At 42.7% G+C, this 18,801-nt stretch overlaps 1 protein-coding gene across 2 annotated transcripts in view; it reads left to right on the top strand.

Annotated features, from left to right (window-relative positions):
* The first annotated feature begins 8,875 nt into the window (after nucleotides 1-8,875).
* MBOAT1 (membrane bound glycerophospholipid O-acyltransferase 1) overlaps nucleotides 8,876-18,801 on the top strand; it is a 28,027-nt gene continuing 18,101 nt past the window's right edge. Inside the window, exons 1-4 of one of the 2 annotated variants that reach the window (XM_082235011.1) lie at nucleotides 8,876-9,034; nucleotides 16,759-16,904; nucleotides 17,285-17,362; nucleotides 18,253-18,348. In XM_082235011.1, coding sequence (XP_082091137.1) covers nucleotides 8,945-9,034; nucleotides 16,759-16,904; nucleotides 17,285-17,362; nucleotides 18,253-18,348 — 410 coding nt within the window. In that variant the 5' untranslated portion in view covers nucleotides 8,876-8,944. The remainder of the gene's footprint in view (nucleotides 9,035-16,758; nucleotides 16,905-17,284; nucleotides 17,363-18,252; nucleotides 18,349-18,801) is intronic. The other variant, XM_082235012.1, reaches the window with a different exon arrangement.

Here is an 18,801-nt window from a genome sequence, read left to right as displayed (position 1 = left end):
AAAAAACCCTCAATCCTACTTTTGGCAAAGGCACTAGTCCATCTGTTACTATAAAAGTGGGTTATTCCCTTTCAATTTTTATTCTTTTCTCCTTGAAAGTGGGAGGACTATTGACTTCCTGTTAAGCACTGGCTTCCTATTTCTGGTAAGACTTTTATCAGCTAACTATTTCTTTAGCTTTTGCAAATAGATTTCCCTTGTGCAACTTTGGGCGTATTTCCTGAAATGGAAAGGTTTGCCACTTTTATTTAATTGAAATATTGGTCATTTACTTTTTGACTTGCCGTATTTTTTGCACCATAACACTCACTTTTTTCCTCCTAGAAAGTAAGGGGAAATGTCTGTGCGTGTTATGGAGGGTATGCCTACGGGTGGCATGCCTACGGATTTTTCTCCTCTAAAAACTATGTGCGTGTTATGGTCGGGTGCGTGTTATAGAGCGAAAAATACGGTAACTTCTCCAATGTAGCTTATAAGAAACTGAAAACAATACATACCGAAAGCAAAGTGGGTTGATTTAAATCAAGACAACTGAAATCAGTAAGGAAACAAAGGCCTATTTAAATTATTGAGCTAAATCAAATTTCCCATTGATGCCTCTTTGTAGTTCATAAACAGTTGTTCAAATCTAATTAGGAAACCACATTGACTTACAAATAAGGCTGTGTTCCTATATTGAAGATATGCACTATTGGCTATGGCAAGGCATGCGGGTGGCGCTGTGGTCTAAACCACTGAGCCTCTTGGGCTTGCTGATCAGAAGGTTGGTGGTTCAAATCCAGGAGGGAGCTCCCATTGCTCTGTCCCAGTTTCTGCTAACCTAACAGTTTGAAAGCACACCAGTGCAAATAGGTAAATAGGTACCGCTGCACCTGGAAGGTAAACCTCCTTTCCATGCACTCTGGCACTCGTCACGGTGTCCCATTGCACTAGAACCATTTTAGTCATGCTGGTCACATGACCTGGAAAGCTATCTGTGGACAAACACCAGCTCCCTCAGTCTGAAAGCGAGATGAGCGCCACACCCCCATAGTCAACTTTAAATGGACTTAACCATCCAGGCATCCTTTACCTTTACCTTTGCATATTGCCTGTGGCAGAAATACCACTGCTGTACTACATGGGATTCAGCTTCCTATGTATGCCTATACAGTGGTATCTCGGGTTAAGTACTTAATTCGTTCTGGAGGTCCGTTCTTAATCTGAAACTGTTCTTAACCTAAAGCACCACTTTAGCTAATGGGGTCTCCCGCTGCCGCTGCGCCACCGGAGCACGATTTCTGTTCTCATCCTGAAGCAAAGTTCTTAACCTGAAGCACTATTTCTGGGTTAGCGGAGTGTGTAACCTGAAGCGTATGTAACCTGAAGCGTATGTAACCTGAGTTACCATTGTACAACACTGTACCCATACAGCTGCTGAATTGCTGAAAATTCACTAGCAGGATGGCGTTGTAAACCAGAGGGTGGGGTCCCAGCATATGGTAAAGGTAAAGGTACCCCGGACCATTAGGTCCAGTCACAGACGACTCTGGGGTTGCAGCACTCATGTCGCTTTACTGGCCGAGGGAGCTGGCATTTGTCCGCAGACAGCTTCCAGGTCATGTGGCCAGCGTGACTAAGCCGCTTCTGGCGAACCAGAGCAGCGCACGGAAACGCCGTTTACCTTCCCACCGGAGTGGTACCTATTTATCTACTTGCACTTTGACGTGCTTTCAAACTGCTAGGTGGGCAGGAGCTGGGACTGAACAACGGGAGCTCACCCCGTTGTGGGGATTCGAACCACCAACCTCTGATCGGCAAGCCCTAGGCTCAGTGGTTTAGACCACAGCACCACCCTGTCCTCACTCAGGCCACACCCTGTTGATGGTGCAACTTTACACTGACATCAGAACCAGCAGAAGGAAATTCCTTCCCATTTTGTTCAACAGAGAGGAATGGGGGGGTGGGGTGGAATAGGTGCTCTGTGGTACCTATATCACCATTTATTTATAAAAAGATTTATATATGGCCAGTGCTTTTTTTCTAAAAATATGTTTAGGGGTACTCTCATTTTGACTCAAGAAAACCACCATTTTATAGTTCAAAATGAGGAAATAAATACAGTAACTGGACAAAAGTACAAAGATTCACTAAATGTTTAGGGGTATGCGTACCCCCCCCCAGAAAAAAGCACTGTATATGGCTATATCACAGAAGACATCAAAGTCCAATTTAAATTAGAGACCATCAACTGTTACAGAAAGATGTTTTCTTAATTGCCTGCATAGGCCTAGAAGAAAAGTTTCAGCAGGTGTTCAAAGGTTAACACAGGAGATGCTGCTAAATCTCTATTGACAGAGCTTCCCACAGGACTGGGCCCAGTGGTCTGCAGTCAATGGACTAGGGGGGCTATCCTAGATGTTCCCCTGGCGACTCCTTCCCAAAGCCTAGGAAGCTTCTGCCCAGCTTAGGAAGAAAGACACAATGCTCAGACATACAACATTGCCCTCATAAGCGGGAGCCTCTGGCCCTATCTGTTCCCCTACGAAAATTTCACCACACACCACTGACCGGGCCAATGACACTAAAGGTTCAATTTCTTGTTAATGTCAGATGAGTCTCACCAGCTCAGGGTATGCCCAACAGCTCCTGCAGATGATCTCAATGACTGCACTGGGATGAAAGGGTTCAAGAGGTCCGTTAAGATACCCTAAGTGATGGAGGGCTTTGCAAATGAATACAATGACCATGACACATTATGGGCTATGTCGCAAGCCCCAGTACACCACTACCCATATACAAACCCATATACAAAGGAGCGTTTGGCAATGTACGTGGTTCTCTTCCACAACCCCATTTATCTTCATAATAACCCTATGAGGTAGACTAGGATAAACAATTCCAACCATTCCTAAGTCACCCACGTAGCTTAATAGCTGAGTGTGGATTTAAATCCAGGTCTCTCTAGTTTCTGCCCAACACACAGTAAAGACAAGCTAAAAAACAAAACAAAACGCACAGATCCAGTTCATTATCAGTTTCACACGGTGATAACCCCATGGCTACAAAACAGAGGCTGTAAAAGTTCTTCTGATTGTCATTCCACATTCATGTTTATACAATCCTCTTGCTTTTTTAAAAAAGTGCCCATATTGCTTTGTTATTGACACTACAGAAAGGAAATGTTTTTTAAAAAGTTCTGTCGTAGTGAATGGCACACAGGGGAGGAAAGAGTGGCCTTTTCCAAAGATAAGATAAAAGAAACAAATTTCAGTGAGCAGCTCTTCTGTCCCAATGCAAATGGTAACAAAAAAGATTTATGAAACTTTATAAAACAAGTGCCCCGTTGCACTAAAGGGGCTGGGGGAAAAACAACCCAGGAAACTGCTTCCAGAAATGCAAGGTGCTTCTAGAGGAGAGGTGGCTAACCTGTGGCCCCAGAACTTCATGCAGCCCCCCACCCCAAGAATTTGTGATGCCTTAAGACCCTCCCCATTTGTCTTTAAAAGCTTGCAGCGGGGGAGGAATAAATGTAATTTTGTTCTGACTGCTTCTGTCTCCATATGGGATGTCAAGATGCCAAAAACCTTTTTTGCGTGTGTGTGTGTGTGTGTGTGAGAGAGAGAGAGAGAGAGAGAGAGAGAGAGAGAGAGAGAGCTGTCTGTCTGTCTGTCTGCTTGTCTACACATACACCTGGTTACCAACCGCTTTACAGGTTTCCTGCTGTAAAACTGTGATGCCCAAAGTTTTTGTGCTACCTCAAAGCCCCCCAAAGTTTGCCCATTTTAAATTTCTCTCCCCCCTCCACTGTTTCCACAATTCCCCAGATGTGATTCTGTGCATCCCAAAGTGCTTTGTGGCACCCCACCCAAATGTTTCTTTTTTAAAAAAACATTAATGGCTGGCAGTGTCTCTTTCTACTATTAGGCCATGTTCTACTCTTACATGCGGCCCCTGGAAGATGGACCATTGGTCAATGTGGCCCTCAGACAAAAAGATTTTAACCATTCCTGTCCTAAATAATCATCTTTGATTGGTGTGGTTTGAGTGTGCAAAACTGCAGGAAGTGTAATGATTAATTTGATGAAAAGGACAGTTGCCTTCACTGGTAGATTAGTTTATTTTGCTCCCAAAAAAAGTTAAATAGTGCTGTAAACTAGTACAGTGATACCTTGGCTTACATACGCTTCATGTTACAGACGCTTTAGGTTACAGACTCCGCTAACCCAGAAATAGTACCTCGGGTTAAGAACCTTGCTTCAGGATGAGAACAGAAATCGTGCTCCGGCGGCACAGCAGCAGTGGGAGGCCCCATTAGCTAAAGTGGTGCTTCAGGTTAAGAACAGTTTCAGGTTAAGAACGGACCTCTGGAACGAATTAAGTACTTAACCCAAGGTACCACTGTACTCATATTTGTGTGTGTGTGTGTGTGTGTGTGTGTGTGTGTGTAAAATTTAAAAGAAGTTCAGTGGTGTGGGAGGGAAAGTTGTTGTTTGCTCATTTGTCTTAAAATGTAACAACTATCCTATTCAAGAAGCAGTTATCTCTCAATCCACTTAGGGCACATTGATAGCTTCCATTTTACATTCAGAAACAAACGCATAGATGTTCTACACATCCACCAGCAGGGGTCATAGCTTCACAGGTGATTCCCCCTAAAAGAGAGATACACACATAGAGAAAGACATACAACACAACACCCACCTGTGTAAAGGAACTTTTGCAATTTCTAAAAGTGCAATTGAGTCAATCGTTATTGCTTTAGAATACATTCAGATACATTTCAAAAAGCAATTGCTCTTTCAGAAGCAAATTGCTCAGAACACCTTTAGAAAAACATTCAAAGGCCTAGGGCACACACGTTACAGTTGTCAGGTGAAAACACCTGCAAATCACTTCACGTAGCTTGGGTTGATACTTGATAATTTGGAATGCCGGCTGGCAGTTGGGGCACGGAGAGTAAAAAGCAAGGAGAGAATGGAGTTCTGATCGGAATGGAAGAACTTAACACTGCAACATTTTGTTACAGGGCCCCACTTGTTTTTTGTATTCTCTTCTGCTTTTCTTTTCTTTTTTAAGCAGCCTGAGTATATGTATTTATGTATATATTGGAGGACTCCAGAGGTATGAAGTAATGTGACACTGAACTCTGAGGCTTTGTACACACCCACACACTGCCCCAAGTAATTCTGGAGACTGTAGTTTACCCCTCAAGTTATACTCCCCACCAACCTTAACAAACTACAATGTCCAGAATTCTTTGAGGAAGGAAATGTGCTTTAAAAGTATAGTATGTATGCAGGCTGTTTCTGCTTTTCACTGTATCCAGATGAACAAGTATCAACAAGTGTCAGGAGTCCATAATGAGGATGGATGAACGTTAATACCACAAAGCTTAATCCAGGTAAACCGATGACAGCAGTAACAGAGGTTGCCCTGCCCTGTAAGGATCAGGTTTGCAGCATGGGTATACTCTTTGGTCACAGGTAGACACAGGACTCTCTCCAAATGGCAGCGAACTCCAGCTTTCATCCTTCCTGACCAGAGAGCAGACTGACCGGTCTGATAGGAGTTACGCATCCTGCAACACCTAGAGGGTACCACCTCAGCTACCCCCGTTTTAGATCCATCCTTTCACAAGTGCCATCCATGGCACAAATCACCTTTCACCAAGTCTGAGTTGTTTGGTGTAGCAGCTGGTCCCCAGAGAGCCAGTGTGGTGTAGTGGTTAAGAGCGGTAGATTTGTAATCTGGGGAACCGGGTTCGCGTCTCCGCTCCTCCACATGCAGCTGCTGGGTGACCTTGGGCCAGTCACACTTCTTTGAAGTCTCTCAGCCCTACTCACCTCACAGAGTGTTTGTTGTGGGGGAGGAAGGGAAAGGAGAATTTTAGCCGCTTTGAGACTCCTTCGGGTAGTGATAAAGCACGATATCAAATCCAAACTCTTCTTCTTCAGAAGAAGAATGACCTCGCTAGTTATATACACTTGGACAATGTACAGCTCAGGTTATTGTAAACAGGCCGTGTTTAAAAGGCATTCAGAAAGTTCCAGGTGGTTCAACAGCCTGATTATTAACAGCCTTGTGCCGTAATGAATATATTTTGCTTTTGCTGAAAGATTTGCAAAGGCTTACAGTGTATTTTCAGATGCAATCTGAAGGATGGCTTTGACTTGTGGGATGAGTAACTTTTTTTAGCCCCAAAGCCACGTTTCCTCTTGGCGAATCCACCTTGGAATATACATTCAAAAAATGCACTCTTTTGAAAACAAACAAACATATTTTTATGGGTCAATGAAATTACATATACGGCAGCATCCCATCGAAAATTAAGAAGCAAATTAAATAAGATAAAACATATACAAAGAATAAGAAGAAAATGTATACTAGATAAAGGAACAAAAAGTTTACAAATATTTGTAATAAGGTAAAAAGGTAAAGGACCCCTGGACGGTTAAGTACCTATTTAAGTACCTAGTTTTCTACTTGCACTGGTGTGAATTTGAATTACTAGGTTGGCAGAAGCTGGAACAGAGCAATGGGAGCTCACCCCGTTGCGGGGATTCGAAATGCCGACCTTCCAATCGGCAAGCCCAAGGGGCTCAGTTTACCTTATATTTGTAATAGTAACTATACCAAGCAAATAATTTGTTTTAAGAAAACAGTTTTGCAATAAAAAATGTTAACAGTACATCTTGAGGAATAAACAAAAAAAAATAGCATTATTTAGAGTATGTTAAGTAATCAAACATGCTTAGCCTCCAGGTTTGCATCTGCAAGAAATCCCACTCTACTTCCTTTCTGAATTGACTTGGCATCAAGGCAGAACTCTTGTATTGTAAGCTGCCTTGAACCTAATGAATCTGTTATTTTGTGTAATATGAACTTGCACTATATATTCTATGAAGCTGAGATAGTCTGAGAAACCCTAGCTAGCTTTGGTCAGCTACAAAGGGCAGGAGTCAAGAGGGCATGTCATTGGGCACCCTGTCAACGTTGTTGTCAATAGACTCTTTCTGCCTTCAGGTTTTGCAAACTGGAATCATCCTGAGGGGGGTGGGACAGAATTATTCTGCCTGGCAGCTTCCAGCAAAAGCTGACATTAAATTAAATTACAATTCTGCTTTGTACAGAACTGGAGTGAGACGAGAAGCCTAACAGGGAAAGTGACAGAACTGGGAGGCAGCCTTCTCTTGCAGTTGCCACTTTAACCTTTAAAATAAAATTTCAAAGCCTGCAATAAAAGGGGCTGAAGTTCAAGTGTGTCTGGAAGCCCAGTCTCCATTCTTAGTTGAGTGGGTGGTGCGAGAGACCCCAGCAGTGTGGCTGTTTAATGGAGAGACAGAAATACTTTGCACATGCTCAAAGATCCTGTTTACTATTATTTGATGCACAAGGGATGAGAACTAAGGTTTGACCTGGACCCAAGCCTTGCCAAACCTTAACTCTGCAACTTATTCACAGACACACAGACCGAAAATAAAAACGATGAGGAAATAACTGTATGAAGAAACATCCTCCAACAGGAAAGGTTACAAAATTTGAGGATTTTAATTAAGAAAAGAAAGCAAGTAAGGGGGAGGGCATGACAGAAGTGTACAGATTTAAACATGGGGTGTGGAGATAGGAATAAGAAAAAGTTTTTCTTCCTTTTTCATAAAACGAAAACTCAGGGCCTTCCAATGAATGTGAATGTTGGGAAATGCAGTACTTCTTCACATAGTGCATAGTTAAACTATGGAATTTGTTTTTAAGCAGAAGTTGCAATGGCCATCTGTCATGGATGCTTTAGTTGAGATTCCTGCATTGAAGGGGGTTGGACTAGATGACCCTCAAGGTCCCTTCCAACAATGCAATACTACTATAGTTATAGCCACCAACTTGGATGGCCTTAAAAAAGTTAGACAAATTCATGGCAGCCGTTTAGGGAAGTTTTTAATGTTTGAATATGATTTATCGTACTGTATTTTGAATATTTTGTTGGAAGCCACACAGAGTAGCTGGGGAAACCCAGCCAGATGGGTGGGGTAAAAATAATAAATTGTCATTGTGTTGTTATGGAGGATTAAACTGTCAATGGCTACTAGCCACGATGGCTATATTCTAGTTCTTCTGTTGGAGGCAGTATGCCTCTGCATACTGGGAGACTCCCAAGTCTGGAGAAAGCTACTGAGCAAATTCCCTGCTTGTGAGCATCACACAGGCGCAGAGCCTGGATTTATACTGGGGTGTGTGTGTCAGGTTTTATGTTATTGGGAGCAGAACCTATTTTTATTAATTTACTTAATGGGGGGCAACTGTGCCCCTACTCCCCCCATGGCATCCCATAGGCACCTGCTTGGCGACCACGACAAAAGGATGCTGGCCTCAACGGGCTTTTAGTCTGGTCCAGCAGGGCTCCTCCAAAACCAAAGCGAGGAGGAGGAAGACGTTGCTTTGGAGCATGCGAAGAGTGCCAAAGCGCCACCAAGCCGGATCTGGAGGGCTGACTGAGAGTTCGAGGGCAGCCCTCGAAGGATTTCGCGTCGAAACCAGCCCCTGGCAAGCAAAACAGGTTCTGCCTCGCAGCGAGACCCACAAGGGACAGAGAAGAGGAACGCATTGTGCAGCGCAAAGGCGGCGGCGCCCGCCCAGCTCCAGCCAGCCGGGCGCGGCATCGAGGGGCTGGGAAGGAGCCAGAGCCCCGCCCGGCCGCCCGGCCGCCCAGTCCCCGTCTTCTTCTTCTTCTTCTTCTCCCCTCCTCGGGCGAGAGCGGCTGTTTTCGCGGCAGACCGGGAAGAAGAGGAAGAGGCCGCGCGAAAGGCGGAGCCTCGGCCCGCCAGCGCCTGCATTGGCCCGAGGCGCACGTGTCTGGGATGGGTGTCTGCGCCCGGGGAGGGAGGGAGCGCAGCGCGCCAGCGCCGCGGGCAAGGGCAGGCGGGGCGCCGGAGGGAGGGCAGAGGCTGCAGGCGAGCCGGGATGCGCGATGGCAGAGGCGGCCCGGATCCCTTATAGGACCACGGGGTCCACCCTTTTGCACCCGCTGAGTGACTTCTTGGGCATCCCGCTGGACCAGGTGAGGGGAACGCGGAGAAGTTTGCAAGCAGGCAAAGGAGCAGCTCGCGATTCTTGGGGATTGTGGCACGTGGTGGAAATCCGGGTGGTTGTTTTTCATTCAAAGGAGAAATTGACCGAACAGGACTTTTTTTCCTCCCTATTGATCGCGTTTGTTGTTTTTTCTTCCCCGTCTACGGAAGGGTGATTTTCTGTGGGACAATGATAAAGAACGAAAAGCCCAGTCTTTGAGCATGTTTACTCCTGCTGAGCTTAACGGGGTTTATTTCCAAATAAGCGAGCGTAGGATTGCACCCGCAATAGCTTGGAAAGGCTCGGGTTTCAGAACTGTGGCTTTATTTGCATGGTAGCAATCGGTGTGCCTTATGGCGATAATGTATTGGGTTTCATCGAATGGGTTGGGACCCCAAAGTGAGTCACAGGTAAACCTAAGGTGAGTCATATCTATGGCACCGATTTACCTTAGCTTTTTTACACCCCCCCCCCGCAGAAATGATAAAGCAGGAAGAGTTGGGTTTGGTTGATTTGCAAAAACTCTTCCAATTTTCTGTCATTAGGTGTACCGCTTGTCAAGTGCCTCTCCCAGAAGACAGGAGCTTAAAGTCAGGAGACCTGTGAGACTTGCCTGTTCTTGTGATTTTTTTTCTTCCTAATGTGGTATTAAGGATGGGTCACCGTTGGAAAAACTTGACAGATACTAGGCTGTGTAAGAAAGCATGATGGGGTGTGTTGTTTGACTAGTACTTAATCTCAGTCACTAGGTGCAAGTGATGCAGTGTGCCCTAGAAGCTTACATGTGCAGGAAGCAGCAGCCTAAATGAACAGGAAGTAGCAACCAAAAAAAAGAAAGTATTGTTGTGGAAGTTTTCCCATGGCAACTAAATTGAAACTAAGCCTGTCTTTGAAATGAAGATGCTTTCTTCTTATGTTTACATCACGCCACCTTCCTCCCCTGCTTCTACAACCTGCCCTTCCCTTTGTTATATGTTCAAAATGTGAGCTCCGTGGGCCAGAGATTTGTCTTGTTGCTCTGTGCATAGATCATGTGATCGTGTGCATAGATGAGGCTGACAACCATAATATCACCTGTCCCTTGTATGGAGCCATCACTTTATGGGTTAGGAGGACATGCTGTCAAGGTTTAGATGCATTTCAGGGACACTTCTCATTCCTGAAAATTACCCCTTTCCCATTGTGCATGTGGATCCTTGATTAAGATGTGCTTATTAAGCAGAGTCATCCCTACCGTTAGGCAGAATGTGACTACTGCCTCAGGACACAGGTGCTGGTGGGCGGTGAATGGGTGACAGCAAGCAAGATGTTGGAGGACAGAGCTGTGCAAACCTGCCTGCTACTGCCTGCTGGCCATCTCTTTGCCACAGCAGCAAAGTCTGGTATTAACTAAGAGGTAAGGCCTTTTGCGGCACCCACCTTATTGAAATGCCCTGTCACCATGCTGCTTCAGGTGGTTGGTGAAGACCTGACGTTTTTAAAAGCCCTTTTGTTGTGTACTTTTTGTTGGCTTAGTTCCATATTCTTTCAGTGCTGCTGGAATTTGAATGTATATATTGAAGTATTTCTAGGTGATTCTGTTCGTTTTGTTCTGTTTTTCTCACTGTTTGTTAGTCACCTGGAGTCTCTTTGCAGAAATAGTTGGATTAGGAACTTTTGAAATGAATAAGAATAACATATTGTGGTAGCACAAAATCTCGTGTGCCAGATGTACTTGGGTGGCGGTGGGAGGGCAATACAACTATAACATGGGATGTGCAGCTCAGTGGTGATGTATTTTCTTTCAAGGCTCGTGGGAGGCTTGCTCTTTTCCTGGCAGCAAATGTGATTGGTCTTTCCTTGTTAGATTTTTCTGAGGCAGCCATGAACTTGCTGCCCTTTCTGTATTCCCTCAGCAATGAGGAAGCTTGTGGTGGTGATACTATTTGTTCCACTAACTGGGGAAAAAATGGGCTCCACTTACAGATTGTGCTGAGAGATAAACCAGGCAGCAAAGGATTTAGTGTACTAGGTTTTAAAAGCAGCACAAAAAAGGACTCTCTGGAACAAGGATGAGTTGGTTTTAGTTTTGCAGGGTCTACTGTTTGAGGCTTGCTTGCTTTTTTAAACTTAATTAGAAAAAGGGAGCTGAAAACAGAAATTATTTGTGTGTGATATTTGGTTCAATCCGCTTAGTGTGGAAGAAAATAATAATGATGCAATCTTACAATCACGGGGGTGGGGAGGTGAGGAGTGCGTATATACCTGAATCTCTGTTTGTTGTTTAGTTTGCCTGTCTTAAGTGAAGGTTGAAACTACCGGTATATGCATGTAGCTAAGGGAAGGGAAGATTTGGGGGTTTGAGGAATTGGGTAATAAGGGGCATGTTTGTCAGCTTCTTTCTGAAAACAATTCCTTGAAATGTTCACATGTTTACTGGTGGATTTGTTGAATAAAGGGGCGGGGCCAATAGGATTTTCATTTTATGTGGGGTGGAGAGTTTAATTTATTCACGTCTTAAACTATTTATTATAAGGCTACTGCAGTTTGTCTTGCACTGGAATTAGAATTTGTTTACAGTGGTACCTCAGGTTACATACGCTTCAGGTTACATACGCTTCAGGTTACAGACTCTGCTAACCCAGAAATAGTGCTTCAGGTTAAGAACTTTGCTTCAGGATGAGAACAGAAATCGTGCTCCGGCAGCACGGCGGCAGCAGGAGGTCCCATTAGCTAAAGTGGTGCTTCAGGTTAAGAACAGTTTCAGGTTAAGAACAGACCTCCAGAACAAATTAAGTACTTAACCCAAGGTACCACTGTATATTAAAAACATTTCTGGAATGTTTACCATCCACGGATCCCAAAGCAGATTACAGAATAAAACTCTAAAATGCTAAAAACACATAAAATAAGTATTAGAATCTACATAGAATCTAAGTGAAATCAACCACTAACAGTAAGCACCATATCTTAAAGGGGTCAATAACCTACCTGGGGATTGCTTGAGCAAACATATGTGTGCTTAGCAGCCTTTAGAATTGCCCTACTGTGAATGACTTGCATGTATAACACACATAAGAAATGGGAACCATGCTTCTGTAGAACCAACAAAATACATGGCAAATTTAATTTTCTTTATTTCACATGAATTCTGTGAATTTGAATCTCCTTTCTTTAATCACTGAGTTCAATAAGGGCCGCTGCAGAAGATTAAAGCGAATGTAGAATATAGGATGATGCAGACATTGGAAAAAGTCAACAGGATGGATTGAAAGAAACATTCATTGGTATAAATCTCACCCTGTTGACTTTCCCCCCTGACATTCCTTTCTTTCTTCCTGGAAGCAGAGTCAAGTTCAACCACCTCCGCAGCATGACTGTTGCACAGAGATTTTTAACTGCCTCTGAAAGTCAAGTGCTTTGCCTTTGGAATGCACCACAGGGCTTGGCAACTCCACCCTGACTGTCAGGAAGGAGAGTGGCAAAGTCTAGTTCAATACTGCTGCAGGCCACCCCAATCCGAGTGGCGTGAGATTCCAGGGGCTCATCCAAGATCCATGTTTCCTTTGGGAATGAGGCACACTGGAGGCTGTGGTATCTTTGTTATATATGTAGTTGTTTGGGTTTTTTTACATATATATACAGCCTGAGCTTACGTTGGAGGGGTTCATAGCATCAGCACTCCAGGATGGTCTTGTTTCTTCCATAGGCACAGCTTAGGACAGGGCTCAAGAAGAGATCAAGCATCATGCTTTGCCTCTTTCTCTCTAGGACACATTGCAGCAACTCTCACTCTAATCTCTCTAAACTCTGGCTTTATCTGTTGAGGGAGGGTGGGGGTCTCATCAATTTGCCATCTCATGCAGAGTCCCTTGATCCTTTGTTCTTAATGGCCCATTCCCAGGCCATCAGCTCAATCCAGGAAGTTTAGCCTAGCTTAATTATCCTTTAACACTTGGCTTAATTAAATTATTAGGAGTGTCTAGCACACAGCCTAATACACACGGGTCTGGATTAATATATACACGGGTCTGGTACCCAGAGTTTTAACACCTGGATCCTTGATTAAATTCTAACAGCTACTGGTTCCAGGAATTTAGGAGTGTCTAGCACCCACAAACTCATAACAATCCTATCAGTATTGTCATAACAGAATGCAAACATGTCTGTGCCTAAGCTTACTGAACATTTGTTTGCCAAAAGGTGCTGCCTTCTTATTTGCCCAAGGAAAAAATGAGTTTTCATTTAGTGAGAAAACAAACACATTTCTACCCTCAGTCCTTCATGATGAAGTAGCCCAGAGCTATTCCCATACCACATATTTTCTTACAGAAACATAATTCCATTATACGTACAAGTTTGGTGCTTAGATGCTTCAAGTTTGCAGCGTGTTTTATCAATCACTACACCAAATATTATCCTTTCATGAAAGTTTCCATTCTGACCCATACTGGCATTACACAATCAAATAAAGTCATAACCATAGAAATAATCCTCTATTCCATCATTTTCAGCGTATAAATTATAGGGTTTCTGAAAGAACTCCCCTTTTATCTCTAGTCTCTCATTTAAAATTATTCATTATATAAAATTATACTGTGCATTTCCTCCTGTTTATTTTGGTTGCTATGTGCCAAACACCACAATGACACTGCAGTAACAGTTGTTAACGCAAACAAGATTGCCTACAAGCAAAGTAAGGGCAGGCTGCAGTAACTGCAGAAATGCTCCATTCACTTCCTATAAGTCAGGGGTGGGAGCTGGATCTGGTTTGTGGGCCAAAATGAAAACACCTCCCCTGCAGGAAAACGCCTTTCCCGGGGCAATATGTTGGTTAATATTGAATAATGTGTGACACTTCAGAAACTAGAAACTTTGGGCCAAGCTGGAGTCTCCTTCAGGCATTCGGACACTGTGTAATTGTGTGACCGGGAGAGTGGGGTGCTGTGGGGATGAGCATAGCTAACTCTGTCCCTCCTTGTCATTCTCATTGCCCTGCACAAGTTAGAGGATGGTTGGGTGAAGCAAGGAGCCTCCTCTTTTAACGGAAGCTTCCTGTTCATTTTAGAATCCCAATTTTCTGGGGTTCAAGTGTCATGAGTCTCTACCTGCACACCTCAAACTGAAATTGATTTGGAGCAAGCACTCCCAAAACTTGAGAGAGAGGAAGGAGAAGGAGCAGCCCACACATACTCTCCACGCTTTTAATATCGGACAGCTTTCGCATACTCAGGAATCAAGAGTTTTGTGTCTCCCTTGTAGGAAATGTATACTTCTTCGTGCATTCTGCAATTTCCATCCTGTGGAATAGTGGCAGAACTTGGTTGCTCATAGCCGAACACTTCAGAAACTCTTGGGCGACATTCAAAGAAATGGCAGCTCAGCGTGACTTTTTTTAGAAGCAAATAAAATTGCATCTGGATCAAAGCCACTCATTCATTCAGTCATTTAAAAAAAAAACCTGAGTAGAAACGATTACGGTATCAGAGTCAACAAACATACATTGTAACGCTTAATTCTTCAGATTTACTTTTAAACATTTCTCCTCTTCACACCGCTGTTGACTAAGGATTTTCCTCTTTATTTATTTTTTGTTGACTAAGGACTCTGTCATCTGTTCTGCAGTTTCTCTGCCAGGGCTGCTAGTGATTATTCCTTCAGCTGTTTCATCATGGTAATCTCACAAGAACATCTGTTTTGATTTTTTGAGTTCAGATCTCAGAAGGTTTTTTAAATTGGGAGAGAAGCAGAACTTACTGCTGGAAGCAAGACTTCAGTCCACAACACAGTCAGATTTACCGTGTGAGAGCTCATGCATGAAATTAAGAAAGATGACTACAAAGTGTAATTGTTTCAAACTAATGTGTGTGCATATTTTTATGCCCTCCTTGGAAGACTGTAATTTTCCATTTTAAAATAACACTCTGGCTTTAAAAACAAACAAACACATATGTGCTGGGGGTTGGACTCGATGGCCCTTGTGGTCTCTTCCAACTCTATGATTCTGTGAAATCACTTACAGTATTTATATGGATGTTGTCTTTTTTTCAGCAGACTATTATAAGCCAGATATGGATTCTAACTCCCATCAGTCCCAGGCAAGGGGAGTTGTAGGCCAATAGCATTTGATGGGGGCAGTCCTGATTTGAAACCTTTTCTGAAATATCAATCTGCTTCATTTTATGTAGACAACTTAAGAATCACAACACCTTGATAGCAGAAGTAGCTCATCCTAGCATATTCCTATATTAAACATTTAGTGGGTTTAGCTTAACATGACCCACTGATATTCTATATGTATAGAAGAAATTAAGTATACCATGACGTATCAAGTATGCCATGAAAGTATGCAGGTGTACATGCACACATTACAGGAAATTCTGCCTCTTTGGAATATGAATGTTTGTCTTCTACAGTTTTTGGTCTCACAAGAAGCCACAATGTACTTCTGTTGATTTTTATGTAGGCATCTAGGGAACTATCCAATTTTCTGCTTTGCCATTTAAGTTCCTACAAGCAACACTCTTCCTTTTCCCAATGCACATGTACCGTATATTTCTCTGATTTCCATGACTTCTCTGTTAAATTGCCAACTTTCTTGGGAACTTGTTTGTAATTCTCTTTTGAGGCTTTCCTGTTAATAATTTTTCACCTTTGGACATTTTCTTATTCTTGAAAGGGAGCAATTCTATGTGGTAAATTAGGTTTTTCATTAAGTGTGCCTGTGCATTTGCCTTAATGTGCTTTGTCCTAAATGTACCAGTTAAAAAACAACAACTGCAGGAGATATGGATAACTAGCCATAGCAAACTTCTTTTGCTATTGGCTTGCTCGCTGGGCAGTTTAATGAATTATGCAAGAAAAACCTGGATTTGCCACCACTGAGTATATACTTGACAGGGAGCCGGACCTAATCAAGTGTTCCAGTACAAGACACACATCTGTCGCATTCATGTTTTACATTTTTTGGTGTAGATATAAAAAACACCCTGGGCGTATCCCTGAAAACAATTTGCTGGATCCAGACTAATAATGAACTACCACACACACATTCACTTACCTGGTCCTATTCACAAGTCCCTGGGAAAAGCTCCCTTGAATTCAGTGAGATTGACTTCTGATAAGACATGCCTATGATGGTTCCACTCCTTTTCCATTCTTTTCATTGAGATCTGTATTCAACTACAGTGGTACATTGGTTTGCATATGTCTTGGTTTGCATACATTTTGGATTACAAGCACGTCAAACCCGGAAGTGCGTGTCCTGGTTTGCAACCTTTTTTTGGATTGCAACCCATTTTTTTATTATTATTTTGGATTACGAACCAATTTTTTTTGGAGGCCCCATTGGCGAAAGCACGCCTTGGGTTACAACCTGTTTTGGTTTACAAATGGACCTCCGGAACGGATTATGGTTGTAAACCAAGGTACCACTGTAATGTAGTCTAGATCTAGCTCAAATTATGAAGAGGCTCCTTTCACCTGAAATAAAATGTGAAGGTCTGAAACCTCTTTCTCTGAAATATCCTACTGGGAACTTTAGGTGTCTTTTGAATATTTTTGAGGAAGCAGCTCCAAATTACTTCTGCACCCATTCTTTAAAATTCAGTGCTAAGTTGTGCGGGGAAAATATGCGATGACTTGTCCAGGATTGTACCCAAGAGGTCTTTCTTGGCGGTGAGCAGAATGCTGACAAACAAAAGTCAATTGCAATCTGTTTTCATGTTTCCTTAGGTCAATTTTGTTGCTTGTCAGCTCTTTGCACTCTTGGCCGCCTTTTGGTTTCGCTTGTACTTAAGTCCCAGCCATGCCAGCTCTGCTGTTCGTCACGCATTTGCCACCATATTTGGAGTATATTTTGCTGTTTTCTGCTTTGGTTGGTGAGTAATTGCTGTCTAAATAACTAATAATTGCAACAAAGATGATGATGCATAGAGTCGTGGAGAGAGATGCACGCTCTCCGTGCTTTAAGGCATGCTGTTGAGCAACTATGGGAACCCCTGAAACAAATTTGGAATTGTTTTATCAGCAAGTAGTGCTTTAGAGAGAGATGTATCCAAAAAATCAGTGATTTGGGAACAAATACCGTAACTTGAAAAGGGATCTAGTTAGGCAATTGTAGAATGCAGGGTTGGAGGAGAGTGGAGTTTGTGTTTGCTCTATCGTTCTATATTGCTTATTTACTTTATAAAAGGTTTTTGCCCTCCCCTGGTATCCATCATTGATCTTTGAATATGAAACTTGTTTTCTTGTTTTTAAGGTACTCCATCCATATTTTCATGCTAGTGATGATAAGCTACAGCATCCTGAATGTGGCTAGCATTCCCAACATTCACAGGTGAGGTTTCATGGCTACTGTAAGCAACGTGTTTTAGGTTATCCTTTTTTTATTATAACTGTGTCCTTTTCCCCACCTCCTTTCATTGGAGCTGATGTGCAGTTAGCTGATAGTGGCGTGGCAGCACCCAGATTGTGGAACTCTTTGCACCAAAAGATTTGCTTTGCCTTTCTTCACGTTCATTCCCATTCCGCTGTCCCTGGTTCAAGCAAGCAGTTCTGGGGTGTGTGTGTGTGTGTGTGTAATAAATAAAATAAATAAGTGTTCTGTCCAATGAAAGGCATACTATCTCTGAGCCACGGAAGCCTTTAAAGAACCTTACATATGATGACAATTTATGTTCTTGTCCGTATCCTTGCCAGTGTTTTAGATTTCAAAAAACGTGTGTGAGAGTGGGTGTTTTTAAAAGATCAATTAAGCCAATGGCTTACCATTTTGTTTGGTTGTTCTGATCTCTAGTTCCAGTCTAGAGAAGTCATTTGAGTACAAGCGTCAGTGGCTCCTTTTGCTATCATTAACATCAGCTTTCTTCTATATTGACAGCTTTTTAAAAAAAATTGGAGGTTTTTTAAAAAAATGTCTGCAATATGGCATGAAGGCAGGACTGTTTTTTCTGGTATGACTGGGGACAAATATATTGCTATGCATGGGAGACCAGTAATCATTATTTGGATGTACTTAGTGGGTAGGAAGTTCTAGGAAAGTGATATGGACTTGCAAGAGTTAGTTACACAACCTTTTGATGCTACATATTAAGCTTTAAAGTCCCAAACCCCTTGATGTGGCAGAATCAACATGTTGGTTTGGAAGTCAGTTGTTTTGAGGGTTTTTTTATTACAGTTGTTCTTGGTAAGGCTTACGTTTTGTGTATTAAATGTCTATTATTATAGGTACTCTTTTATGGTAGCTATGGGATATCTCACATTATGCCACATTAGCCGGATATACATATTCCACTATGGTATTCTCACTACAGATTTCTCTGGGTAAGTAGTGATAAAAGTTATTTATTTCTTTTATTTAGAGTATTTGCAGGCCCCTCTTCAACCAAAACGGCTCCCAGATTAATTAAAGCAAAACAATCCCTGCCTGCAGGCTTTACAGTCTTAAAAACACAAGGAAGCAGGGATATGGAAGAAAGAGGAAATAATTTGTAAAATTAAAATGTTTGTATTCAATAATACATAGAAATTACTTTGTTTTTTACCTTAACGGCCCACACTCACCATTAACTCACCAAGAAGTTGGCCTGGCTATTCCAGCAATTGCACCCTTGCTGGATCCAGGAATAAGAAGGGGACTCAGGCATACAGGTTAACTGCCCCCCCCCCCCGCCAATTCACAACATGGACATTTACTGAGGTGTATAAGAGGTCCAATGTGTTTCAATGTGCGACAGTTGTTCTTGTGGACAAGACAGTCTTGTACTGCTTTTATTA

This window comes from Podarcis vaucheri (assembly GCF_965113315.1).
Source record: "Podarcis vaucheri genome assembly, chromosome: 8".
Classification (NCBI taxonomy): domain Eukaryota; kingdom Metazoa; phylum Chordata; class Lepidosauria; order Squamata; family Lacertidae; genus Podarcis; species Podarcis vaucheri.
This window is presented reverse-complemented; position numbering and strand designations above follow the sequence as displayed.